The 25906-nt window shown below is 53.0% G+C and overlaps 2 protein-coding genes across 3 annotated transcripts in view; one reads left to right on the forward strand and one right to left on the reverse strand.

Moving 5' to 3' along the window:
• Positions 1-753: 753 nt before the first annotated feature.
• On the reverse strand, positions 754-9530 carry RDH8 (retinol dehydrogenase 8). The gene is made up of 6 exons (XM_039466863.2): positions 9413-9530; positions 5590-5748; positions 3856-4035; positions 2554-2647; positions 1600-1783; positions 754-1504 (listed from the first exon to the last, which is right to left on the reverse strand). Exons 1-6 carry the CDS (start codon positions 9513-9515, stop codon positions 1289-1291), a joined length of 936 nt encoding a protein of 311 aa, XP_039322797.2. The 5' UTR covers positions 9516-9530; the 3' UTR covers positions 754-1288.
• A 3595-nt stretch (positions 9531-13125) lies between these two features.
• Positions 13126-25906, forward strand: part of COL5A3 (collagen type V alpha 3 chain) — a 47620-nt gene continuing 34839 nt past the window's right edge. For both annotated transcript variants that reach the window (XM_039466935.2, XM_039466936.2), the window contains exons 1-11: positions 13126-13390; positions 17330-17488; positions 17575-17764; positions 17845-18001; positions 19053-19157; positions 19484-19633; positions 21113-21226; positions 21324-21470; positions 24550-24597; positions 24669-24710; positions 25220-25282. In XM_039466935.2, the coding sequence (XP_039322869.2) occupies positions 13303-13390; positions 17330-17488; positions 17575-17764; positions 17845-18001; positions 19053-19157; positions 19484-19633; positions 21113-21226; positions 21324-21470; positions 24550-24597; positions 24669-24710; positions 25220-25282 (1263 nt within the window). In that variant the 5' untranslated portion in view covers positions 13126-13302. The remainder of the gene's footprint in view (positions 13391-17329; positions 17489-17574; positions 17765-17844; positions 18002-19052; positions 19158-19483; positions 19634-21112; positions 21227-21323; positions 21471-24549; positions 24598-24668; positions 24711-25219; positions 25283-25906) is intronic.

Genomic DNA, 25906 nt, shown 5'->3' on the forward strand with positions numbered 1-25906 from the left:
AAGTATGCAGATCAGTGGCCTTAGGTACATTCACATTGGGGTGCAACCGTCACCACTGTCCATCTCCAGAACTTCATCCGCTTCCCAGACCGAAACTCTGTCCCCTTGAAACACAGATTCCCCATTCCGTCCTCCCTCCGCCCCGGGCACCCACTGTGTGACTTTCCAGCTCTATGGATTTGACTACTTTAGGCCTCTCAGATAAGTGGAATTTTCTATCTGGTTTATTTCACTCAGCATGGTATTCTCAGTACTCACCCATGTGTCAGAATTTCCTTCCTTTTTAAGGATATACAAAAGTCTGTTTATCCTTTCATGAGTTTCTGTTTTATTTTTTTCAGACAGAGTCTTGCTCTGCCGCCCAGGCCGGAGTGCAGTGGCGCGATCTTGGCCTCACTGCAACCTCTGCCTCCTGGGTTCAAGTGATTCTCATGCCTCAGCCTCCCTAGTAGCTGGGATTACAAGCGCCTGCCACCATACCCAGCTGATTTTTGTATTTTTAGTAGAGAGAGAGTTTCGCTATGTTGGCCAGGCTGATCTCAAACTCCTGGCCTCGTGATCTGCCTGCCTCAGCCTCCCAAAGTGCTGGGATCGCAGGCGTGAGCCACCGTGCCTGGCTTGCTTGCTTGCTGGCTGGCTTTCTCTGTCTTTCTTTCTCCCTCTCTCTTTGGAGCCAGTAGTTCAACTGGCTTTTTAATTTTTTATTTAATTTTAAGAAATTGAGCTTCATTAAATAGTAAATGTAACTATGACTTGTGATTATAAACATATATTTAATGGAAAAAATATGCATACATGGCTGGTGTGTGCTCAAATACATTTTGCTGATGGGATGTGTAGCCGGGAGTGTTCCCTTGGTCCACAGAGCTCTAGTGTATGCACGGGGGTTGGGGGTTGGAGTTATGAATCATTCCTGTATTCTCAGGCCCAGGATCATGAAGTTATGAGGTTGAATGAGGCAGAGTCTGTCCCATCCTTCAAGGGTCATAACAATGCCTCTTCCTCCAGGAAGCCGCCCTTGCTTTCCCAGAGATGGCTGCAGCTTCCTGCTCTGGGCTTCCCAGCCCAAGTTCCCGGGATCCCTCTGTCTATTCCAGCTGTGACCACAGAGGTGCCTATGCATGAAAATTGAGGCCTTTCTGGGATTCTAGCCACATCCAGGCACAGAGCATTCGAGGAGGAGTTTGCAGAATGAATGAATGCATGAAGCGCCTGCTCAGCCTCTGAATTAGACGTGGAATGAAGAGATCTGGTTGTTTAGGGGTGGGACTGTGGGGCTCTGTTCAGCTCATCTTGGCCGCACCTGGGCTGGGAGGCAGCCGCAGGACAGACATCGAAGGCCGAGGCCGAGGAGGCGCGGACAGCGGAAGAGGAGGCAGTGGGTGGTTCGCACGTACAGGCTGCCGGAGGAGTCCACGGTTTTGAGCATGGTCAGCGGCGAGTAGCGGACGTTGGTCTGTTGGCGCAGGGGTGGTCGAGTCGAGCCGATGACCTTGACAATGGCCTGCAGGGTGGAGCCCCTGAGTGCTGGGACCAAGGGAGGGCCTTTCCCCAGAACATATATGAGCCACATCTTGGGGCTCTGGGCCCCTCACTCACCTGAACCACATCCTGAGGGCTCTGTCCCACGGAGCGAAACAGCTCCCTGGAGGCTGGGAGGTAGAGGTCCCGGAAGTACTGCAGGGTGTCAGGGTCAGTGCCTGGGAACTCAGCTGTAGAAACCTGCGCCAGAAGCTTCCCCTCAAACTCGGTGACCACGGGGCCTGGCTCCACTAGGGAGATGCTGTGACCGGGCAGGGGTAGTGTGAGTCTGATGGCTCAACCATCCCTGCCCTATTCTGTCCAATTTTTTTTTTTTTTTTTTTTTTTTTTTTTTTTTTTTTTTTTTTTTTGAGACGGAGTTTCGCTCTTGTTACCCAGGCTGGAGTGCAATGGCGCGATCTCGGCTCACCGCAACCTCCGCCTCCTGGGTTCAGGCAATTCTCCTGCCTCAGCCTCCTGAGTAGCTGGGATTACAGGCACGCACCACCATGCCCAGCTATTTTTTTTGTATTTTTAGTAGAGACGGGGTTTCACCATGTTGACCAAGATGGTCTCGATCTCTTGACCTTGTGATCCACCCGCCTCGGCCTCCCAAAGTGCTGGGATTACAGGCTTGAGCCACCGCGCCCAGCCTGTCCAATTTTTTTTTAAGAGACAGGTCTTACTCTGTTGCCCAGGCTGGAGTGCAGTGGCATGATCATAGCTCACTGCAGCCTCCAACTCCTGGGCTCAAGCAATCCTCCTCTCTCAGCCTCCCAAGTAGCTGGGACTGCAGGTACACACACCAACACCCTTGGATAATTTTTAAGTTTTTTGTTGAGATGGGGTCTCGCTATGTTTCCCAGGCTGGTCTGAAACTCCTGGCTTCAAGCAATCCTCCCTTTTCATCCTCTCAAAGTGCTGGGATTACAGGTGTGAGCCACTGCACCCAGCTTCATTGTCTTCTCCCCGTTTCGATTCCAACTCCCCAGCACTGCCCCCAACCCCCATCTGCCCACGTGCCCCCCTCACAAGATGTTGAACTGCAGCAGTTGGATAGCCAAGCTTTCGAAGAATCCCTCCAGGGCGAACTTGGAGGCGGCATAGACATCGTTGAAGACGACACCTGTGAGGGTCAGTGGGAGGAAACCTCTTTGGGGGGGTCTGGGATATGGGCTTTGTGGGTTCCAGGGTGATGGGGTCTTTGGGAGACAGAACAACGAGGATGTGGGAAGCAGACAGAGCAGATATCTGGTGCCAAGATGATGGCTGTATGGCATTGTGTGATGGGGTCAGGACAAGGTTGTTCTTGGGTGCCACCTACTTCCAGCTCCACCTGGTCCCAGGAAACTCCCCTATTTCCCTCCATTCTCTAAACCTTTGGGCCACGTGGGCATGGAATCCCCGCCTTTTCTCTTCCATGGGATCCTTGTCTCTTTCTTTCTCTCTCTTTCTTTTCCTTCCTTCCTTCCTTGGTGTTACCACCACTACACATTGCAGGCTGGGCTGCAGTGGCGCAGTCACGGCTCACTGCAGCCTTGAACTCCTGGGCTTAAGTGATCCTCCCACTTCATCCTCCTGAGTAGCTGGGGCTACAGGTGCGCACAACCATGCTCAGCTGATTTTTCAGTTTTTTTTTCTTTTTCTTTCTTTCTTTTTTTTTTTTTTTTTGAGACGGAGTTTCGCTCTTGTTACCCAGGCCGGAGTGCAATGGCGCGATCTCGGCTCACCGCAACCTCCGCCTCCTGGGTTCAGACGATTCTCCTGCCTCAGCCTCCTGAGTAGCTGGGATTACAGGCACGCGCCACCATGCCCAGCTAATTTTTTGTATTTTTAGTAGAGACGGGGTTTCACCATGTTGACCAGGATGGTCTCGATCTCTCGACCTCGTGATCCACCCGCCTCAGCCTCCCAAAGTGCTGGGATTACAGGCTTGAGCCACCGCGCCCGGCAGTTTTTTTTCTTTTTGAAGACGGAGTCTTGCTCTGTTGTCCAGGCTGGAGTGCAGCTTCCGCCTCCCGAGATCAAGCGATTATCCTGCCTCAGCCTCTTGAGTAGCTGGGATTACAGGCACGTGCCACCACGTTTGGCTGATTTTTTTTTGTATTTTAGTAGAAACAGGCTTTCACCATGTTGCCCAGGCTGGTCTCGAACTCCTGAGCTCAGGCAATCCACCCGTCTCAGCCTCCAAAAATGCTAGGATTACAGGCATGAAGCACCACACCCAGGCTCCAGGCTAATTTAGAATATGATGTAAAACCCATTTGCCATCCTCCCAGTCTGGAGAGGGTCAGACGCTGGTGGGATTTCCAGGGGTGGGTCCCCACAGCTCACCCTGCAGCCCCATGACGCTGCTGATGACCACGATGTGGCCCTGCCGCCTCCTCTTCATGCCTGGAAGCACAGCTTTGACCAGACGAACAGCTCCGAAAAAGTTGGTGTCAAAGACATTCTGCATGGCATCGAGGCTGAGCCCCTCCAGGGGCCCCACCAGGCCCATTCCGGCATTATTCACTAAGAGAAGAGGCACTGAGGGTTACCTCAAATCGCTCATCCTTCTGGCATCACTTCCAGACACTCCCTGAATCACCCCATCCCGTACTCCACGTTCACGGTATCTTGAGTGGACAAATGTGAAATCTTGGAAACCTTGGTGATCTTTATTTATTCATTGAGATAGAGTCTCACTTTGTTGCCCAGGCTGGAGTGCAATGGCATGATCTTGGCTCACTGCAAACTCCACCTCACGGGTTCAAGCGATTCTCCTGCCTCAGCCTCCCAAGTTAGCTGGGGTTACAGGCATGCGCCACCATGCCTGGCTAATTTTTTTTGTATTTTTAGTAGAGACAGGGTTTCATCATGTTGGTCAGGTCAGTCTCAAACTCCTGACCTCGTGATCCACCCACCTCAGCCTCCCAAAGTGCTGGGATTACAGGTGTGAGCCGCCGAGCCCGGCTGAAACCTTGATGATCTTTAAACACAGTTTAGCGTTTGTCATAGGGGATCCTCAGCCCTGGGTGGGAGGAAGGGCTGCTGGGAATAGCATCCCCCTTAATGCATGAGCAATTCAATTCCGACCCCAAATTGCATCAAGACAGCAACACCCACCCTCCTGCGAAGGTTTAGGGACCTTATGACTTATTTCTGCATCATACTGTCTTCCCCAAGTGACTCATCCAAGTGATTTTCCCAACCACATAGGGCTTTCTCCATATGTGAGAATTTCTATTCCATAAAATCCACCCCACCCAGGCCTCTGTTACTAGTGTCTCTAATATTTCTATTCTTTAAAAAAATTCATTTTGGGCCAGGTGTGGTGGTACACGCCTGTAATTCCAGCACTCTGGGAGGCCAAGGTGGGCAGGTCACTTGAGGTCAAGCGTTTGAGACCAGCCTGGCCAACATGGTGAAACTTCGTCTCTACTAGAAATACAAAAATTAGCTGGACATGGTGGCAGGTGTCTGTAATCTCAGCTACTCTGGAGATGAGGGGGGAGAATTGCTTGAACCTGGGAGGTGGTAGTCACAGTGAGCCAAGATTATGCCACTGGACGAAGAGCGAGACTCCGTCTCAGAAAAAAAAAAAATTGATTTTTGAGACAAGGTCTTGCTCTGTCTCCCAGACTGGCTCTATCCTAACTCACTGGAGCCTCAAACTCCTGGGCTCAAGGGATCCTCCCACCTCGGCCTCCCGAGTAGCTGGGATTAGGCATGCACCACTATGCCTGGCTAAGTTTTAATTTTTTTTGTAGTGTCAGAGTCTCATTATTTTGCTCAGGCTGTTCTTGAACTCCTGGGCTCAAGTAATCCTCCTATCTTAGCGAGGAGGATTGGGCGCCACCACGCCCAAAGTGCTAGGATTACAGGTGTGAGCCACTGCACCCAGCCTTTAATAAATCAATTGGTAGGACCACCTGGTCTACCAATCTTGGCCAACTGGTCTACCCCTTCTGTCCAGGTTTAGAGACTGCTGAAGAAGCCAGAGAGCTGGTGCTCAGACCTGGCTGTATTGAGGGTCTATACTCAGACCAGGATGGGGCTTAGTGAACCAGGGGCTGTGACTCTCACCCAGCACGTCCACTTCTCCCTGGATGCAGCTGAGACACTGGGCCACCGACTCATCGCTGCACACGTCCAGCTGGGCCACGGTGAGGGTCTGCCCCAGAGCCTCCCCAGCAGCAGCCTCCAGTGTCTCCTTCTTCCTCAGGTCCCTCATGGTGGCCACCACTGGGGGCAGAGAGTAGAGCAGGGACAGGCACTGAGCTCCTTTCCCCTGGGTGAGGCCTTGTGAGTTTCTGTGATCTTGCATGAGAAGTCACAGTTTACACACCTACATTTATCACTCAGCCAATAAATGCACACTTGTGTACACGCATCACCACATACTTATATCCATACTGCCAACCATGAGTTCAACAGAGATTTATTGAGCATCTACTATACGCTATGCCCTATTCTAGGTGCTGAGGCTATGGCATGAAATAAGAAAGTCAGCCGGGCGTGGTGGCTCACACCTGTAATCCCAACACTTTGGAGGGCAAGGTGGGAGGGTGGCTTGACCACAGGAGTTGGAGACCAGCCTGGGCAAGTATAGCGAGATCCCATCTCTACAAAAATTATATATACAAATTAGCCTGGTGTGGTGGTGGCCCCCACCTGTAGTCCAGGCTACTTGGGGGCTGCAATGGAAGGATCCCTTGAGCCCAAGAGGTTGAGGGTGCAGTGAGCCAAGATGAAGCCACTGCACTCCAGCCTGGGTGACAAAGTGAGACCCTGACTCAAAAAATAAAAGAATAAGTCCAGGCAAGATGGCTCACACCTGTAATCCCAGCTCTCTGGGAGGCCTGGGCAGGTGGATCACAAGGTCAAGAGATTGAGACCATCCTGACCAACATGGTGAAACCCCGTCTCTACTAAAAACACGAAACTTTGCTAGGTGTGGTGGCATGTGCCTGTAGTCCCAGCTACTCGGGAGGCTGAGGCAGGCAGATCATCTGAGGTTCGAGACCAGCCTCACTAATATGGTGAAACTCTATCTCTACTAAAAATGCAAAAAATTAGCTGGGCATGGTGGCAGGCCCCTGTAATCCCAGCTACTCAAGAGGCAGAGGCACGAGAATTGCTTAAACCTGGAGGTGGCGGTTGTAGTGAGCCAAGATCATGCCACTGCATTCCAGCCTGGCAACAGAGTGAGACTCGGTCTCAAAAATCAATCAATAAATAAAGTGTCTGCCTTCATGGAATTTATAGCCTAGTAGGTAAGACAATAAAATATATAAACATAAAACAGATTGCCATGAAAAAAATGCATACACACCTATAGCCAACATATGTACATATATAAACACTCAAGTGAATAGCCACATTTTTTTTTTTTTTTTTTTTGAGACGGAGTTTTACTCTTGTTACCCAGGCTGGAGTGCAATGGCGCGATCTCGGCTCACCGCAACCTCCGCCTCCTGGGTTCAGGCAATTCTCCTGCCTCAGCCTCCTGAGTAGCTGGGATTACAGGCACACGCCACCATGCCCAGCTAATTTTTCGTATTTTTAGTAGAGACGGGGTTTCACCATGTTGACCAGGATGGTCTCGATCTCTCGACCTCGTGATCCACCCGCCTCGGCCTCCCAAAGTGCTGGGATTACAAGCTTGAGCCACCGCGCCCGGCCCACATTTTTTTTTTTAAAGGAGATTCACTCTTTCACTCTTGTTTCCCAGGCTGGAGTGCAATGGTGCTATCTCGGCTAACTGCAACCTCTGTCTCCCGGGTTCAAGTGATTCCCCTGCCTCAGCCTCCTGAGTAGCTGGGATTACAGACCCCCGCCACCACGCCCAGCTAATTTTTCATATTTTTAGTAGAGAGAGAGTTTCATCATATTGGTCAGGCTGGTCTTGAACCTCAGATGATCTGCCCATTTCATTCTCCCCAAGTGCTGGGATTGCAGGCATGAGGGAACAGAGAACCACAGTGCCTGGCCAAGCTTATGCTCTCTCTCTCTCTCTCTCTTTTTTTTTTTTAGACAGAATCTAGCTCTTGTTGCCCAGGCTGGGCAGTGGCGCAATCTCAGCTCACTGCAACCTCTGCCTCCGGGTTTAAGCCATTCTTCTGCCTTAGCCTCCCAAGTACCTGGGATTACAGGCATGTGCCACTATACCTGGCTAATTTTTGTATTTTTAGTAGAGAAGGGGTTTCACCATGTTGGCCAGGCTGGTGTCGAACTCCGGACCTCAGGTGATCCGCCTGCCTCAGCCTCCCAAAGTGCTGGGATTTTAGGAGTGAACCACTGCGCCCGGCCTCAAGCTTATGCTCTTAAGCGGACCTCAGAATATGTACTCTCTCTGCACTTGCCCCAGCATACATGTTTGATATCCCCCCACGTGTGCACCCGTAATCACCCATGAACACTCCTGGGGGCATTTGCATCTTGTCTTTGGGCCAGTGTGATTCGTGGGTAGCAGCCACATGAATGAGGCCACTTGTATGTACATGCGATATAATGGCCAACATGGATGCAAGAGATGGGTTGCCTGAGTTCAAATCCCAGCTCTGCCACTTTGCAGCTGAGAGACCTTGAGTAAAGACCTTTGACAGTCTGCGCCTCAGTTTCCTCACTTCTAAAATGGGGCAGCTAGGCACGGTGGCTCACGCCTGGAATCCCAGCACTTTGGGAGGCCAAGGCGAGCAGATCAACTGAAGCCAGGAGTTTGAGACTGGTCTGGCCAACATGGTGAAACCCCATCTACTAAAAATACAAAAATTAGCTGGCCGTGGTGGCGTGTGCCGGTAGTCCCAGATACTCAGGAGGCTGAGGCATGAAAATCACTTGAGCCTGGGAGGTGGAGGTTGCAGTGAGCCGAGATCGCACCACTGCACTCAGCCTGGGCAACAGAATGAGACTCTGACTCAAAACAAACACACAAATAAATAAATAATAAAATAATAATAAATTGGGGTGGCTGATAGTACCCGCCTCACAGGCAGGATGTGAGGCTTAAATGACTTCCTGGATGCAGGGCACTTAGAATGCAGCCTGGTGCATCGTAAAAGCTCAATCAGCATTAGCCTCCAGCAGGTTCATACACGCATCTGCCTGCCCGCAGGGACACACGTTCTTCCCTGCACACTGGCAATCAGGCTCTCATGCTCAAAGCTGTGAGTGTCTCTAAAACAGAGGAAAGGGCTGGCAGAGGCGGCCCTGCCAACTGGGGCAGGGCCCTCACTCCCAGTCACCTCCTTGGAAGTGACAACCCTTTGCCCACTTTGACTGCAGTGTGCTCCGTCTGGGTCAGGGGTTCTCCTGGTTGGTTAGGATACAGGTCCCAGGGATTTCTGTCAGAGCTGCAGAGGGCAAGTGCCTAGAACTAGAAGGCCATCCCTTCAACCCCCAAGGTCAGGAGCACTTAAGAAGCTTATCTCATTAAAAGCAGTAATCTGGGAGAGGTGGAGGAGTGAACATCAGGGTAGTAATTATTCCAACCTTGGGAGTGCCCTAGTGAAACCCTTCTAAAAATACCACCCACCCACCCCCGCCACTCTCGGCGTGCTTTATTTTGTTTCTTAGCCTGTATTCCCACCAGATATAGCAACAATTTCTTTTCATCTATTTATTGCCCGTCTTCCCTCTCGTACCCCCGCTCTATGACATGCACCCTGAGGGCTGAGATTTTCATCTATTTCATCCCCAGTTGTGTTGCCAGCATTCTGAAGACCCAGAAGGTGCTCAAGAAATATTTGTAGGATGAGAGGATGATTCCTGGAGGGAGAGGAAGACCCCATGCCTGCTGGGTCCTCCCCAAGCCCACAAGCGCAGCTGTAAGGTATAGGTAGGGGAGACAGTGCTGGGGAAGCCATGCGCACCCTGCCGCCTCCTAGCGCCACCCTGCACCTCTTACCCTGGTAGCGCTTCTTGGGGTCATGGGCCAGCTGCACTGCAAGTTCCAGACCAATTCCTGATGAGCAGCCGGAGATCAGTACTGTCCGGGGTGCAGCAGCCATGTTGATCCCCTCCCTGGACGTGTGACCTCTGCCGGGCAGCACCTGACTCTCACCATCCATCCCCGGCTCATCTGCTCCCTCCTAACCCCCTCCCACAGATCCTCTGCAGGGAGAAGCCCCCACCCGCCCCTGGAGACAGTCAATTCTGGACTGACCCTGAAGAGGCAGTTAGAGAGAATCTCAAATCTCTGCACCTCGTTTTCTTCATGTGCCCAAAATTTCTTCTCCACACCTTTTATACGCATCATTGGTTTTTGTTTATTTGTTTGTTTTTAAGAGACAGGGTCTTACTCTGTCACTCAAGCTGCAGTGGCACCATTATAGCTCACTGCAGCCTCAAGCAATCCTCCCACCTCAGCCTTCAGAGTAGCTGGGGCTACCAGTGCACACCACCCTGCCCAGCTATTTTTTAAAATTTTGTTTTAGACATGGGATCTTGCTACGTTGCCAAGACTGGTCTCGAATTCTTGGCCTCAAGCGACCCTCTTGCCTTGGCCATTTGTAAACTGTTTTCTTATTTTTTAATTTAGTTTAATTTTTTGAGACTCACTCTGTTGCTCAGGCTGGAGTGCAGTGGCACAACCTCAACTCACTGCCATCTCTGCCTTCCGGGCTCAGGTGATTCTCCTGCCTCAGCCTCCCGAGCAGCTGGGACTACAGGTGTGTGCCATCATGCCCAGCTAATTTTTTGTATTTTTAGTAGAGATGGGGTCTCACCATATTGGTGAGGCTGGTCTTGAACTCCTGACCTTATGATCCGCCCACCTCGGCCTCCCAAAGTGCTGGGATTACAGGTGTGAGCCACTGCACCCAGCCTGTTTTCTTAATTTGTATTTTTAGTATGAGTGTAAATTATTATTATTTTATTTATTTATTTACTTATTTTGAGACAGAATCTTGCTCTTGTCCCCCAGGCTGGAGTTCAATGGTGCAATCTCGGCTCACTGCAATCTCTGCCTCCTGGGGTCAAGTGATTCTCCTGTCTCAGCCTCCCGCGTAGCTGGGACTACAGGGACTTGCCACCATACTCCGCTAATTTTTGTATTTTTAGTAAAGATAAGGTTTCACCATGTTGCCAAGCTGGTCTTGAACTCCGCCAAGCTGGTCTTGAACTCCTGACCTCAAGTGGTTCAGCCGCCTCAGCCTCCCAAAGTGCTGAGATTACAGGGGTGAGCCTCTGAGCCCAGCCAAGTGTAAATTATTTAGTACTGGGAGAGTTTTTGTGAAAGCTGGGGGGAATTAGTGTCTGTATTCTCGGTGAAGAATCTCTGATTGAAGGGAGAGAATGAGAGAAGGTGACAGAGAATGTGGACCCAGAAGTGTGGTTTCATGGAGGGAAGGGGTGTAGAACTGTCAGAAGAAGCAGTTAGACTACAAGAAGAACTTCCAGCAAGGCAGGGCAGGGCAGGGCAGGAATTTTGTGAAAGCCTTTTAGTTGGAGAAGTCTCAGCCTCAGATGTCCCTGGAGAGGGAGGAGGAGGAGCAGCTTACAGAGAGTCCCTCTCCTCCTCCCACCCTGGGGGGGGGGGCCCAACTCCCTGTCAGGCCTAATGGGGCCCCACCCCCTCCTTCTCAGGGACACAGAGACTCTTTGTCTGGGGAGTCAGAGGCTGGGAGGGAGGCTCTGCCTGCGTCTCACTCTTCCCCTGGGGCAGGGGTGGGGGGAGTAGGGTTCGGGGAGCAGTTCAGGGCTCAGGATACGCCTTTTGGCTCCTCCCTTCTCTGGGGAAGCACCCTCTCATCCTTCGTGTCTATGCTTGTCCAGTTGCACAAAATCTCTATTTGACCTCCCAGGGGCCTCTTCATGCTGCAGGTGGGGGTCCCAGCACAGTGAGGGGGGCCTCTGCTTTACCCCAAGAATGGCAAGAATCCACCCCTTCCTTCCAGGTAGCTGTGCCCTGCTTTGCGACAGGGCCAGATTCTCACACCCCAGCCCCCCTTGACGCCTATTTTTTTTTTTTTTTTTTTTTTTTTTTTTTGAGACAAGGTCTTGCTCTGTTGCCCAGGCTGGAGTGCAGGGGCAAATCTCGGCTCACTACAACCTCCACTTCCTGGGTTCAAGTGATCCTCCCGCTTCATCCTCCCAAGTAGCTAGGACCACAGGCGCCAACCACCACGCCTGGCTAATTTTTGTATTTTTAGTAGAGATGGAGTTTTGTCATGTTGGCCAGACTGGTCTCTAACTCCTGGACTCAAGCGACCTGGCTGCCTTGACCTCTCAAAGTGCTGGGATTATAGGCATGAGCCACTGCGCTCAGCTCAGACTCCTCTATTTGGTGGGGATTTGGGATTGGGGCCAGGGCATCCATTTGGAGGCCTGGCTCGGGGTCCGGGGGAGATGAGGGTTAGAGATGGTGATGAGATCCTTTATTTGAGAAATCAAGAATTTGGGAGAAAGTGAAAACTGTGTTCTGGGATCTGTGGTGAGAATTTGGGGCCAGGATACGTGACTTGGGGATTTGAGTGGAGAGTTGAAAATTTGGGATAAGTCTGGGGACCCCATTTGGGATCTGGACGAGGTTTGAGGTGGGATGAGGAGGACCCCGTAGGGACCTGAAGAAAGGCTTTGGGACTGAGGCTGGTACCTCCTATTTTGCAGCTAAAGGAGTGAGGATAAAGCAGGTAGGTGAGTGAGAGTTTGGCATGAGGTTGGGACCCCACTTGGGGATCTGAGTGAAGCAGAAAGGACTTGGGGCCAGGTGGGGTGGTTCATGCCTGTAATTTCAGCCTTTTGGAAGGGCAAGGCTGAAGGATCGCTTAAGGCCAGAAGTTCAAGACCGGCCAGGGCTGCATAGCAAGACCCCAGTCTCTACAAAGTGTGTCCGTCCCCCCCTCCCCGGACACGGAGTTTCACTCTTGTTGCCCAGGTTGGAGTACAATGGCATGATCTCGGCTCACTGCAATCTTCACCTCCCAGGTTCAAGTGATTCTCCTGCTTCAGCCTCCTGAGTAGCTGGGATTACAGGCACGTGCCACCACACCCAGCTAGTTTTGTACTTTTTAGTAGACACAGGGGTTTCTTCTTGTTGATCAGGCTGGTCTCAAACTCCCGACCTTAGGTGATCCACCCGCCTCGGCCTCCCAAAGTGTTAGGATTACAGACGTGAGCCACTGTGCCGGGCCAAAATGTATTTTTTTAATTAGCTGGGTGTGGTAGTGTGTGCCTGTGGTCCCTGCTTCTCAGGAGGTTGAGGCAGGAGAATGGCTTGAACCCAGGAGTTGGAGGCTGCAGTGAGCTATGATTGCACCACTGCACTCCAGCCTGGGTGAGAGAGCAAGACTCTGCCTCCAAAATAAAATGTAAAAATAAAAGAAAATTTAAAAGATTTGGTATAAAGCTGCGCCTCCCCCTAATTCTAGGGCCTGCATGGAGGCTGAAGGTTTGAATGAGGCTAAGGTCTCCTTTGAGGGGATCTCCTAGGCGGAAACGGTCTGGGGTAAGACTGGAACCCTCGAACTCTAGGGCTGGGTGGGAGTGACCCTTCTCCTCCCCTATGGGGTGGGGCAGGAACAACCCAGCTCCTGGCGCTGGGCTCCACCCCAGCCGGCCAATCAGCGCTCAGCACAGTTTCCCAACTTCCCCGGTCCAGCTGTCAGCGGCCCCCAACAAGCCCCGCCCGGCCGGGCTCTGGAGCGCAGGGCGAGGCCGGGGCGGGGTCTCCGACAGCAGTTTCCAGCGGACCCCGAAAGGAGCGGCCGCCGCGAGGGACTGCACCGAGCCCGAGGAGTCTCTGCGCCTCGCTGCCGCCCCGTCCGGTCCCCCGCCCTGCCCGTGGGCTCCGCCGGGATGGGGAACCGCCGGGGCCTGGGCCAGCCGCGGGCCGGTCTCTGCCTGCTCCTGGCCGCTCTGCAGCTTCTGCCCGGGACGCAGGCCGGTGAGCCGGGAGGGAAGAGAGGGGGACCCAGGGTACACCACTCAGAGAGGCCCTAAAAGAGCGAGAGGCGGAGGGACGTAGAGGGGGAGGGTGTGCGTGCTGTGTGCGGCCCCGGTGTGATGTGGGCGCCTGAGTGTCCGACTTTGGGCGATTTGTGGGAGTGACAGCTTGGGGGTGGGGGTGGGGATGTGTGACTGCGTTTTCTGGCGGGCGCGTGGGAATGCATGCAGTGTGCAGGTGCGTGCGTGTGTGCATGTGTTTGTAGCCATGTGTGTGCATTTGGAGTGAAGTTGCGCGTGTGCTTGCTTGTGGGCTTGATGACAATAATGACTATGAGTGGCAGAGCAGTGCTGAGTGCGTGTATTGCGACAGGTGAGTATGCACGTGTGTGCTTGTCTATGTGCTGATTTTCGAGGGTAACCGTGTGTGTGGTTGTGGGTGTGATTGTGTGTCTCTGAGTGCCCCTCTGAGGGGTGTGGTTATGATTTTGGGGTGCAAATAATTGCCCATGAGGGTGCAGTTGAGTGGGGACAAGTATAGGGTGCTCATCGGTAACCCACAGTTTCCTTTGCGTCTCTTTAAATGGCTTCACCCCATTCTCCCTTCTCCCTTTTCCTCCTCTGCCCCAAATTGGCACGCGCCCATCTTCTCTCTCCCCTCCCTCTTGCCCCCTCCCCCACCCCGCGTTCCCCAGAGCCGCTGTCAGCACCATGGACAGGGCCTCGGGGAGGGCCGCGGTGAGGGGCGAGGCGGGGCGGGGCGGGGCGCAGGGCGGGGCGGGAGTGGAAGTCGCTCCCCCCAACCCCAGCAGCTGGAGCCTTGAGTGTTTTTCCCGAGGAGTTTCTCAGGGGCCCCCCAGGGGTCCCGGGGGCCGCCGGATGGGTGAGTCAGCGCTGACGCACGCCCAGCTGCGCGCATCTGGCTGGGCGCCCTGTCCCGCCCCGCAGGATTCGGAGTTGGGGGCACTCCGAGAGTCAGATGGCGTGACTCCTCAAGTGGTGAAGATGGGCTTCCCTTATCTGAGAGACCCCAGGCTAGGCCCTCCTCGAAATCCCTTTCTAAGTTGAGCTCAGTCTCCCAACACACGTGCCCACACACACACACAAACACACCACAGCACACTTCTCACTTTGGAGTCCAGGGAGGTGCCTGTACATGTGGTTAGTTCCTGATTGGCCTATGCCCCATTCCCATGCTCACACAGCCACAGGGTCGTGCAATCTCACGCTGAATGTAAGTCCCCTGGGACACTAGGAATGTGAAACACCGTGTCCAGGCAACCCCCTTCAGCCACTCACCACACGGATCCAGCTTTTATGACACTCCCACGCACTCCAATTCTCACACATGCTGCCCCTGGCATCCGAACAAATACGGTCAGCATTCACAACCCATCACCCACTGGCTGACTGGGTCATGCTCTCACAGAGCAGCATTCCCTCATCGGCAGTCCAAGGTGTTACAAACTCACCTGCAGGCTCGCTGCAAGCATAGCATGGCCACACGTCAAGCAACTGCACCTAATCCCTCCATTAGAAGCCAAACATTTGCACACACTGACACCTAGAGAAATGACAGGACCAGCCATTCTCTGCCTGGCCCATTCAGACTCACCCACGCTCACACAATCTCATGCACATACACATATTTGCACACACACTCATGCTCATATTTGCACATACACCAATGCTCTCACCTGCATACCTGGGGGAGGGGGGTTCCCAGTCATGCCCTGACCCAGTCCCTGCCTCTGTCCCTCCACATCTCAGACCCCACCCAGCATATCCCCAGGGCCCTGACCAGCACAGGGGAGAGTGGCAGGAGGCAGACTGGGCCCCCGACAGACCCCCGCCTCACACCCTGTCCCTGTAGGCAGGACTCAATGCCCCTTGTGTGCCTTTTTGTCATGAAGCCAGCTATGAAAAGAAAGGGCAGTCAGTTTCTGAAAGGTCATTCCAGAAGGGGCACAAGTTTCAAGCTGGAGATCTTTTGAGTTGGATGCTGGGAGGGACTTTCTTAATGTAAATGAGTGGTAGTTGAGGGAAGACCCTCTTTCCCCTGCAGAGGGGCTGGGGTCTGGGGTCAGGGGAGGGCCTCCAGGCTAGGTGAAGTAGTTGATCTCAATCCTCCCCCAGGCCCCAGCCTGAGATGGTGCAGCTGGGATGATTGTTTCGTGGGGGAGTGACTCTTGTGGTCAGCAGAGCCTGGGAGCCCAGATCTCAGCCCCAGGGGGCTGCAATCCAGATTTCTCTTAATGACAGCCCAGCCACAAAACAGGCAATTAGAGATGGGGGCTGGGGTGATGGGTTGGGGAAGGAAGGTGGAGAGAGAGAGACTGAGAAAAGAGAGAGAGAATGAAAGACAGATTTGGACACAGATAGAGGCCTGGAAAGACAGGCACAGAAAGTGGGACAGCGAGAGGGCGGGCAGGGATGGAGAGAGGAGATTGGAGGCAAGAGAAAAGAGAGGCTGAAAGAGGCCTCTGAGGAGTCTGGAAAATGAGGGTTCTGACCTAGGAAGAACAGGAATGGGGTCCTTCATCCAAGCCCCTGCCTCCCCAACGTCTTGTACTGCTGCCCCCCCACCCCAGCTCCCCATGGTGAGATCAGCAGAGCCACCCCCAGGGGTGAGGTCATGGCATATTCGGCAGAATCCAGCTTCTACAGAATCCAGCTTCTGCCAAGAGGCTGGGGCAGGGGGTCAGTGGGACAGTTTGCTGAGGGTGGGGGGAGAAGGGTCAGGCAGGGGCTTGGGGCCCAGGGGAAGCCCTCACCCGCCCCTGCCCCAGCCATGTGGTTCCACTTAGCACTGGCTGGGCTGCCTGCTGGGGTGGGGCTGGTAGCATGGCCTAGATTAGGAACTGTTGGACCAGACCAGTCCTCTCATCAGCTGGGATGAAACAGGGAGAGGGTCAGAGAGGGGAGGCCTGAAGGTTATCAGAGACAGCTTGTCAGAAGGAGGTCAGAGAAATGAAATGGAGAGGTTACAGGTCAGATGCAGGGGATCTGAATAGGCAGTAAGAGAAGGTCAGGGGGTAGTCAGAGGGAGGAGGTCAGAGGGGAGCCTAAGAGTGAGGAGGTCGGAAGCAAATGTCAGAGGGAGGATGTCAGAGGGGAAAATCACAGGGGAGGAGGTCGGAGGGGAAAGTCAGAGGGAGGAGGTCAGAGACGAGGCTCAGAGGGAGGAGGTCAAAGTGGAAAATCAGAGGGAGGAGGTCAGAAGGGAATGTCAGAGGGAGGAAGTCAAGGAAAAATCAGAGGGGAGGAGATCAGAGGGGAAAGTCGGAGGGAGGAGATTAGGGTCAGGCAGAAAAAGGAGATCACAGGGAATAGGCTGGGGTCAGGCAGAAGATCAGAGGGTCAGAGCGGGTAACAAGCAAGAGAAGTTAGTGGAAACGGTCAGAGGAAGAGTGGTCAGGGAAAAGAGCTCCAAAGTGGCCATAGTCAAAAGGAAGAGGTTGTGGGTGATGGTGGTCAAAGGAGGAGGTTAGAGAGAGGGAGGAGGTGGGGGAAGAAAACACGCTAGAAGCCCCTCCTCTCCACGCGGGTTTCCCCTGGCAAGGGGGCTCCAGGCCTGGGATGTAGCCCTAGGGAGCCTGTGCGGGGGAGTGGGGAGAGGGGGACAGTTCCACTCTGGGGCTTAGGCCAGAAAGCTTTGATTCATCCCAGAACTAGGTCAACTTTTTTTCTCACCAAAAACTGAAGGGAAAAAAAAACCCAGAGTCAACAGGCTGATGAGGTCGGAACATCTGTGGGGTGGTGAGGAGGTGGGGGGTGCTGAGGGCCCAGGCCTGCTCCTTCTTCCTGAGCCACAAACACATGGTGAGAGGAGGGAGGGAGAGTCTGAGCCCCCCAAAAAACCGCTGAGCCTCTGTCCTGGAGTCCTGGGCTTATTCTAGCTGCTCCCCACCTCTGCCCACTCACCTTCTCTCTGCTGCAGATCCTGTGGATGTGCTGAAGGCCATGGGTGTGCGGGGAGGCCAGGCTGGGGTCCCTGAGGGGCCTGGCTTCTGTCCTCAGAGGACTCCAGAGGGTGACCGGGCATTCAGAGTGGGCCAGGCCAACACACTCGGCATCCCCACGTGGGAACTCTTTCCAGGTAAGTCGGAGTAGAGGGCCTGGGGGTCACCCTGGAGGGAGCTACTGCCGAGCCATCTGAGCTGCCCCATTCCCTCTGCCACCCAGATGGCCACTTTCCTGAGAACTTCTCCCTGCTGATCACCTTGCGGGGCCAGCCAGCTAATCAGTCTGTCCTGCTGTCCATTTATGATGAAACGGGTGCCCGGCAGTTGGGCCTGGCACTGGGGCCAGCTCTGGATCTCCTAGGTGGCCCCTTCCGCCCCCTCCCCCAGCAGGTCAACCTCACAGATGGCAGGTGAGCATGGGGAGAGTGGGTGGGAGTCCGTGGATTAGGGGTGGGGAGAGGAGACCCACACTGAGGCCGTCCCCTTGCAGGTGGCACCGTGTGGCGGTCAGCATAGATGGTGGGGTGGTGACCCTTGTTGCTGACTGTGAAGCTCAGCCCCCTGTCTTGGGCCATGGCCCCCGATTCATCAGCATAGCTGGATTCACTATGCTGGGGACCCAGGACCTTGAGGAGAAGACTTTTGAGGTAGGAGTTCAGTGACGGGGAAACCTGAGGCAGAAGGTGGGATGTTTTGCCTACAGCCTGAATTTGGAGAGGATATTGGAGAAGGAAGGTGTCAAGCTTCTATCTCTAAGAAGCTGAGGGAATCGAGTGCACACTTGTTATATATATGTTATATAAAACATATATATACATCTGTTTTTTTGGGATGGAGTCTCACTCTGTCACCCAGGCTGGAGTGTAGTGGCTTGATCTCAGCTCACTGCAACCTCTATTTTACGGGTTCAAGTGATTGTCAGCCTCCCGGGTAGCTGGGTTTACAGGCATGCCCCACCATGCCTGGCTAATTTTTGAATTTTTAGTAGAGATGAGGTTTTGCCATGTTGGCCAGGCTGGTCTCAAACTCCTGACCTCAGGTAATCCACCCGCCTCGAACTCCCAAAGTGCTGGGATAACAGGCATGAGCCACTGAGCCTGGCCAAGACCGTAAATTGTGACGACACCTACTTGGCTTTTGTGGAAAGATCTGGTAGTGTCCTGCGTCTGAGTCTGTGACCGGAGATGGTCCTGGTTGCTGTGATAGTGTGTGATTGTGTGCGGGCAGTTATGACTTTGGGAGCCGGTAAGCAGTGGTGTTGTGTGGCTGTGTGATGTGTGTTCTGGGTGTGGGGACCGTTGTTAGCTCTGTGTGACCGTGATGTGTGTCACCTCTGGGAGGCCAGGAACTTGATCTGTCTCATGCTCCTCCTTATCCCCAGTACATAGAAGGGCAGCTGGCTCAACTTGTTCCTGAGAGTGAAGGAACCGATGTACCTCCAGTGGGGCAGACGTGTGCACTGTGGCTTGTGGTTGGGGTCGGGTGTGCCCCCGATAGGATCTTTTCTTCTCTTAATTACAGGGGGTAGAGGGATTACTAGGGCTGTGATGGGGTCACCTCCTCCTTATACTTAGCATGCTCTGAGTGGGGGAGCATCACACCTTGGTGCCAGGAGGTGAGCAGGACTGCTAGGGAATGGGGGTCAGAGTAAGCCTCTGCCTGCCTGCCTTCCTTGACTCCTACACCCCCGACCCCCAGGGAGACATTCAGGAGCTGCTGATAAGTCCAGATCCTCAGGCTGCCTTCCAGGCTTGTGAGCGGTACCTCCCCGGCTGTGACAGCCTGGTGCCGGCAGCCACAGAGGTGAGTGAGGGGCTGCGTCACTCCCAACCTCAGGACACAGGCTGGGTCCTCCCTGGCTCCAGATTCCTGGAAAGAGTGAATTCTCATCCCCTAGACATGGCACTATGTGGCCCATTACCTCAAACAGATCTCAGGCACAAACGACTTGGACCTCAAGTCACATTCCTGAGCCACCCTTGACCCCAAGTTACATGAATAACCTTGACTGCAGGTCACAGGGCTGAGTGAGGACCCATGGGCCGTGAGCAAGCCTCACTCCAGCTGACCTGAATGATGAGGTCTCTGCTGGCGGAATGCTCTAGACCTGACTGGGACCCTCCTCCCAGGCTCCCCAGGGCGAACCAGAAACCCCTCGTCCTCGGCGGAAGGGGAAGGGAAAAGGGAGGAAGAAAGGGCGAGGCCGCAAGGGGAAGGGCAGGAAAAAGAAGAAGGAAATTTTGACCTCAAGTCCACCTCCTGACTCCCTGGAGAACCAGGTAAGAGCCCCGAGACCGCTCACTTCTGGTTTTGACCACCTGACTTCTGGTCATGGCTGCCTGACTTCTGGTCTTGATGCTTGCCTTCTAGCCTCTGATCCCCACTAATCTCTGGTCCCTCAAATTATGATCTTTTTCTCAGTCTGTGATCCATGAGCTCTGACTTCCTCAGCTGACTGATGACTGTCAGGGTGACTGATGACAGGGTGGGGGTGGGTCCTATCTCATGGGCTCTCCCATCTCTGAGGACAGTTATTCGTGGGAGTTATTAGTTGGGGGCACTATTTGGCTTCCCTGATAGAGATGGCTGGGTAAGGGGGAATAATTTAGGAAGATATTAATTGAGGTCAGTGTTTGGGGTGCACTTAGCTGGGGATCACTGTGGAAGGTCGTTGATAGAAACCATTATTGGTGTTACTGATGTCCCTAGTTTAGGATCAGTGATTGGGGGGTTGTTGGTGGGTGGTCGCTGACTGGGAGTCATGGTGGGGTCTCTCATCGGGGCCACAAGTTGGAAGAGTGATTTTCAGGGGGTCGAGGATGGAGTAATTAGTTTGGGAGTCCCTGAGGGATTATTAGTTAGGAAGTCATTGAAAGGTGGAATTACTGTTTGGGGGTCATTGGTTAGGCCACTTTTGTTGGGCTCATGTATGGGTGTTCATTGCTGAAGCATCCCTGGTTAGAGGAACAATTGATTAGGGGTCACTGATGGAGGTTATTAGTTGGAGAGTCACTAGTTAGTGCTAATAGTCAAGATAGTGTCAATGGTTGAGATCTGGTTGGGAAAAATCACTGAATGGAGGAGTGATGGGTTGAGGCCATTGATGAGAGTGGGAGGGATTGTTTATGGGTCATTGATTCTAGAATCATTGGGTTCTGTTGATGTAGGTCATTCCTGGTGGGTCACTGGGTTGGGGGATCCTGGGCGGGGGTCATTGCTTGGGGTCTATGGCTGGGGGAGTGTCACTTGTTGCACTGCATCTCAGTTCCAGATCTTCTTGGCCCAGAATACAGGCACCAGGAGTAGTGGGCCCTTCTTTAGCCCCTTCCTCAGCCTTGTCCCCTCACCTGGGACCCAACCACCCTCTTCCCACACCACCTCCCCGCCCCGCCTTGACCCAGTTCCTCTGCAGCTGTCCAGGCCAGGAGGAGTCACCATTCCCTCTCTGACTGTGGCCTGGCTGGCTGGCCGCTGGATTCTGCCTTGGGAGAGGACGTGTGGGACAGGCTTCCGGGAGCCTGGCCCTGAGTGTCAGACCTTGACCTTGACCACTGGGCTCCAGGGCCAGCCAGGCTCAGCGCCTCCTCCATCCATGACGGCTCCCTCTGCTGGCAGCCCTGGTCCAGCCAGCACACTTCTGTCTCTGCTGTGCTCTTTGGGGAGCCTTCCCTGGCCCTGTCCCCAGACTGGGAGCTCCTGGGGATGATGTCTTGATTGCCCTGACCCCAGGCCCAAGGATGCCTCCATCCCTGTTCCAGACCTCCACTGACATCCCCAAGACAGAGACTCCAGCTCCAAATCTGCCTCCGACCCCCATGCCTTTGGTCATCATGTCCACTGTGGCTACTGGCCTCAATGCCACCATCCTAGAGGTTGGTTGGGGCTGGAAGTGGGGAGACCCCAAGGGTTGGGGGGGTGGCAGACAATAAGGAGGTTAGGGAAAACTTTGGTCTGTCCTAATGTTCTCAGGGGAGCTTGGACCCTGACAGTGGAACCGAGCCGGGGACCCCAGAGACCGAAGCAACCAGGGAGGATGAAGAAGGAGGTGATTCCACCATGGGCCCTGACTTCCGGGCAGCAGAACAGCCATCTCAGACTCAGTTCCAGATCTTTCCTGTGAGTCTAGGTAGCTGGGGTTAGGTTTTAAAACCTGGGATTCCTTTTTTAAAATTTTTGAAAAAATTTATTTATTTAGGTGGGGTGCAGTGGCTCCAGCCTGTAATCCCAGCATTTTGGGAGCCGAGGTGGGTGGATTAATTGAGGTCAGGAGATTGAGACCAGCCTGACCGACACGGTGAAACCCATGTCTGCTAAAAATACAAAAAATTGCCAGGCATGGTTGCAGCCGCCTGTAATTCCAGTTACCCGGGAGGCTGAGGCGGGAGAATCTCTTGAATCTGGGAGGTGGAGGCTGCAATGAGCCAAGATCGTGCCACTGCACTCCAGCCTGGGCAAAAGAGTGAGACTCCATCTCAGAAAATACATATATATATTTAATTTAATTTGATTTTTTTTTTTTTTTTTTTTTTGAGACGGAGTTTCACTCTCGTTACCCAGGCTGGAGTGCAATGGCACGATCTCGGCTCACCACAACCTCCGCCTCCTGGGTTCAAGCAATTCTCCTGCTTCAGCCTCCTGAGTAGCTGGGATTACAGGCACGCGCCACCATGCCCAGCTGATTTTTTGTATTTTTAGTAGAGACGGGGTTTCACTGTGTTGACTAGGATGGTCTCGATCTCCTGACCTCGTGATCCACTCACCTCAGCCTCCCAAAGTTCTGGGATTACAGGCTTGAGCCACTGCACCCGGCTTAATTTAATTTTTAAATGTTTTTTATTTTTAACTTTCAAGGTCAGGAGTATAAGGTGCAGGCTTGTTACATAGGTAAACTTGTGTCATGGGGGTTTATTGTACAGGTTATTTCATCACTCAGGTATTAAACCTATTTCCCATTAGTTATTTTTACTGAGCTTTTCCCCCCTCCCACCCTCCACCTTCACCAGGCCCCCCGTCTGTGTTCCCCTCTGTGTCCATGAGTTTTCATCATTCAGCTCCTGCTTATAAGTGAGAACATGTGGTATTTGGTTTTCTGTTGCTGTGTTATTTTATTTATTTGCTTTTATCACATCTTGGAGGCTTAGAAGGGATTTCTACCTGGAGCTGTGAAAGGCCTCAGTCTCTCTTTTGACTTCTGCAGCTGCTCATGGCACTGTGCTGATAGTTGGCTCTGGCTTTTTGGAGTTTTGGCTTTTAGTCCAAGTGCCAGGAGAAGCCACGTGAACACTCTGGGCCAGGGGTGGTGGCCCTCGCCTGTAATCCCAGTGCTTTGAGAGGCTGGGACGGGAGGATCGCTTGAGGCCAGGAGTTCGAGGCCAGCCTGGGCAACATAGTGAGACCACTCCCCCCCCCCACCCTGCCCATCTCTTGACAAAAAACTCTCTCTGGCTGCTGAATGGCACATGGACAGTAGGGGGAGCCAGAAGGGCAGCAGGGAAGCCCCAAGCCCGCAGTCCGCAGTCCAGAATGTGACCTGCCTGGAGGAAGTTGGGAGGGAGGCGGGGAGAGAAGTGGACCAATTTGGGACTTGCTTGTCTTGGTCTTGCTGCTGGAGGTGGAGAAAGGTGGATACACTTTCGATGTAACAACCCAAGTTCAGTGGCTTGATGTTTGAAAGGAAAACAAGAGAGATGAGAATTGGTGGGAGGAAAAGCAGGTTTATTCCAACAGACAGCAAACCAAGAAAACGGTGCACTCTTGTTCTGAAGCACCGCCTTAAGTCAGTACAAATTTTTTTTTTTTTTTTTTTTTTTTTTTTTGAGACAGAGTCTTGCTTTGTCACCCAAGCTGCAGTGCAGTGGTGTGATCTTAGCTCACTGCAACCTCCACCTCCCGGGTTCAAGTGATTGTCCAGCCTCAGCTTCCTGAGTAGCTGGGATTATAGGCAGGTGTCACCACACCCAGCTAATTTTCGTATTTTTTAATAGAGACAGGGTTTTGCCATGTTGGTCAGGCTGGTCTCAAACTCCTGACCTCAGGCGATCCACCCACCTCAGCTCCCAAAGTGCTAGGATTACAGGCGTGAGCCATTGTGCCTGGCTTGTGGGCTCTTTTTATGTTAAGGGCAGGGGGAAGAGAAGAGGGTAGAAATCAAGAGGTAACTGAGGCCAGGTACGATGGCACACACCAATAATCTCAGCAATTTGATAGGTTGAGGTGGAAAGATCACTTGAGCCCAAGAGTGGTCCCAGCTGAAGTGGGAGGATTGCTTGAGTCTGGGAGGTGGAGCTGTGATTATGTCACTGTACTCCAGGCTGAGTGGCAGAATAAGACCCTGTCTCTAGAGGAAAGAAAAGAGGCCAGGCATAGTGCCTCACACTTGTAATTCCAACGCTTTGGGAGGCCGAGCTGGGAGGATCACATGAGCCCAGAAGTTTGAAAGTTTGAATTCAGCCCGGTCAACATAGCAAGACCCTGTCTCTACAGAAAAAAAAAAAAAAAAAAAAAAAAAAAATAGCTGGGCATGGTGGTGCGTGCACCTGTGGTCCCAGTTACTCAGGAGGCTGATGAGGGAGGATCACCTGAGTCTGAGAAAATTGAGTCTGCAGTGAGCCATGATTGTACCCCTGCCCTCTAACCTGGGCAATAGAGTGACCCTGTCTTAAAAAAAGAAAGAGAAGGAAGGAAGGAAGGAAGGAAGGAGCGAGCCTTGGTGTTCCACAGGGGAGGCACATGGCTGTAACTAACTTGCCCTTGTTACCTTGTTACCTGGAACGCTTGTTGTGTGCCCAGTATTGGCATGCGATATGCATTCATTCATCTTTGCATGCGATATACACAGTCATCATTCATCCACTGGCATTATAAGTGGACCTATGACCTGTAAGTGATCATAGGGGTTGACTAAGTTTCCCAACATCACTCGGTTAGTAAGAGGCAGATGCAGGATCACTACTGGGCAGCAGGCCCTGGAGTTCATGCTCCCTGGATGTGGGGCACTGAGCTTCTCCGTGCATATTGGTTACAGGAGAGCAGAGGGGGCTGTGAGGGTGGACCCCGTGTGTGTGTGCGTGTGTGTGTGTGTGAGAGAGATAGAGAGAGATACATAGATAGAGAGAGAGAGAGAGCGAGCAGATAGCCGAGGGGTTTATGTCCAAGTTCACGTCTCTTTTCTCTCATCTCCCCCAACCCCGCCCAGGGTGCTGGACAGAAAGGAGCAAAAGGAGAGCCGGCAGTGATTGAACAGGTGAGGGGTCAGGACTGAGAGGGGGTTGAGGGGTTCATGATGACAGGGGTCACACTCATTTCTCCCTTCAGGGACAGCAGTTTGAGGGACCTCCAGGAGCCCCAGGACCCCGAGTGAGTCATGGTTGTTTCCTTCTTCCAGTCTTTCCCTTTCAGCGGAGGGGTGTTTGAGCCCCTGGAGTGAGGAGTTGGGATGTAATGTTGCTTGGCCAAGTGGAAGGTAGTGGCCATTTGAGGCTTAAAGGATGAGTCAAAATAGGGAGGATGAACAACATAGAGACTGGGCAATATAGCAAGACCCCATCTCTTTAAAAATAGCCACCTATTAAAAAAAAAATAGTGACACTCAACTATACTCCCAGCCCAGGAGCTGGAGGCTGCAGTGAGCTGTGATCATGCTGCTTCACTCCAGCCTGGGCGACAGAGTGAGACCATCTCTAAAAAAAGAGTAGGGGTGAGAGAGTAGCGTTGTGGGTGAGTGTGGGTCAGCATTTCATGAGGGGAATTGGAGCGGGTCTGTACTAGGGTAGGTAGGTAAACCTGAGGTCAGTCAGTGGTAGGTTGAAAGTCAACCTGGCTCAAACTTTCACTTCCTGTGACTTCTGTTTCTCTGTCCCCAACAGGGGGTGGTTGGCCCCTCAGGCCCTCCTGGCCCCCCAGGATTCCCTGGGGACCCTGGTCTACCGGTAAGAGACTCCCCCTGGGGTGTATCCTTCTTAGAGGAGTGAGATTTTGGGCTGGGAGCATGAGGGTCTGAACACGGACCTGCGGACATGGCACTCAGGAGAGCACCCCAGGGCTGGCACTGATGTCTTTTGCTCTCTGTCTCCCACCTGTTAACTACTTCTCTGGCTCCCCTTGTGTCTCTGGGGCCTGCTCGGCTTTTCTTCTGTCTGTCTCTGTTTCTGAGTGTCTTTCATCTCTGTCTTTCTCCTGTTGTGACTCTGTCTCTTCGTCTCTCTTCTGTCTCTCTGTTGGTCTCTGTCTCTCTCCCTCCCTCCATCTCTCGATCTTTGCCTCTATTTCTCCATCTCTCTCTCTCTCTCTTTCCCTGCCTTTTCTGTCTCGTTTCTCTCTGTATGTCTATCCCTCTGCCTCCATCCTTCTACATCTCTCCCTCCTCTTCTCTGTGTCTCTGTCTCCATCTCTCTTTTCCTTTCCCCTTCTATTTCTCTTTCTCCGCTGCACGATCCCTCTTTGATTCTGTCTCTCTCCATCTCTCCCTCCCTCTCTCTCTGCCTCATCCTTCTCTGCCTTCCCTGTCCTCACTTTCTCTCCCTGTCTCCATCTCTCTGCCCCCATCCCTCTCT

The sequence above is a fragment of the Saimiri boliviensis genome, chromosome 14 (genome assembly GCF_048565385.1).
Source record: "Saimiri boliviensis isolate mSaiBol1 chromosome 14, mSaiBol1.pri, whole genome shotgun sequence".
In the NCBI taxonomy this organism is placed as follows: Eukaryota; Metazoa; Chordata; class Mammalia; order Primates; family Cebidae; genus Saimiri; species Saimiri boliviensis.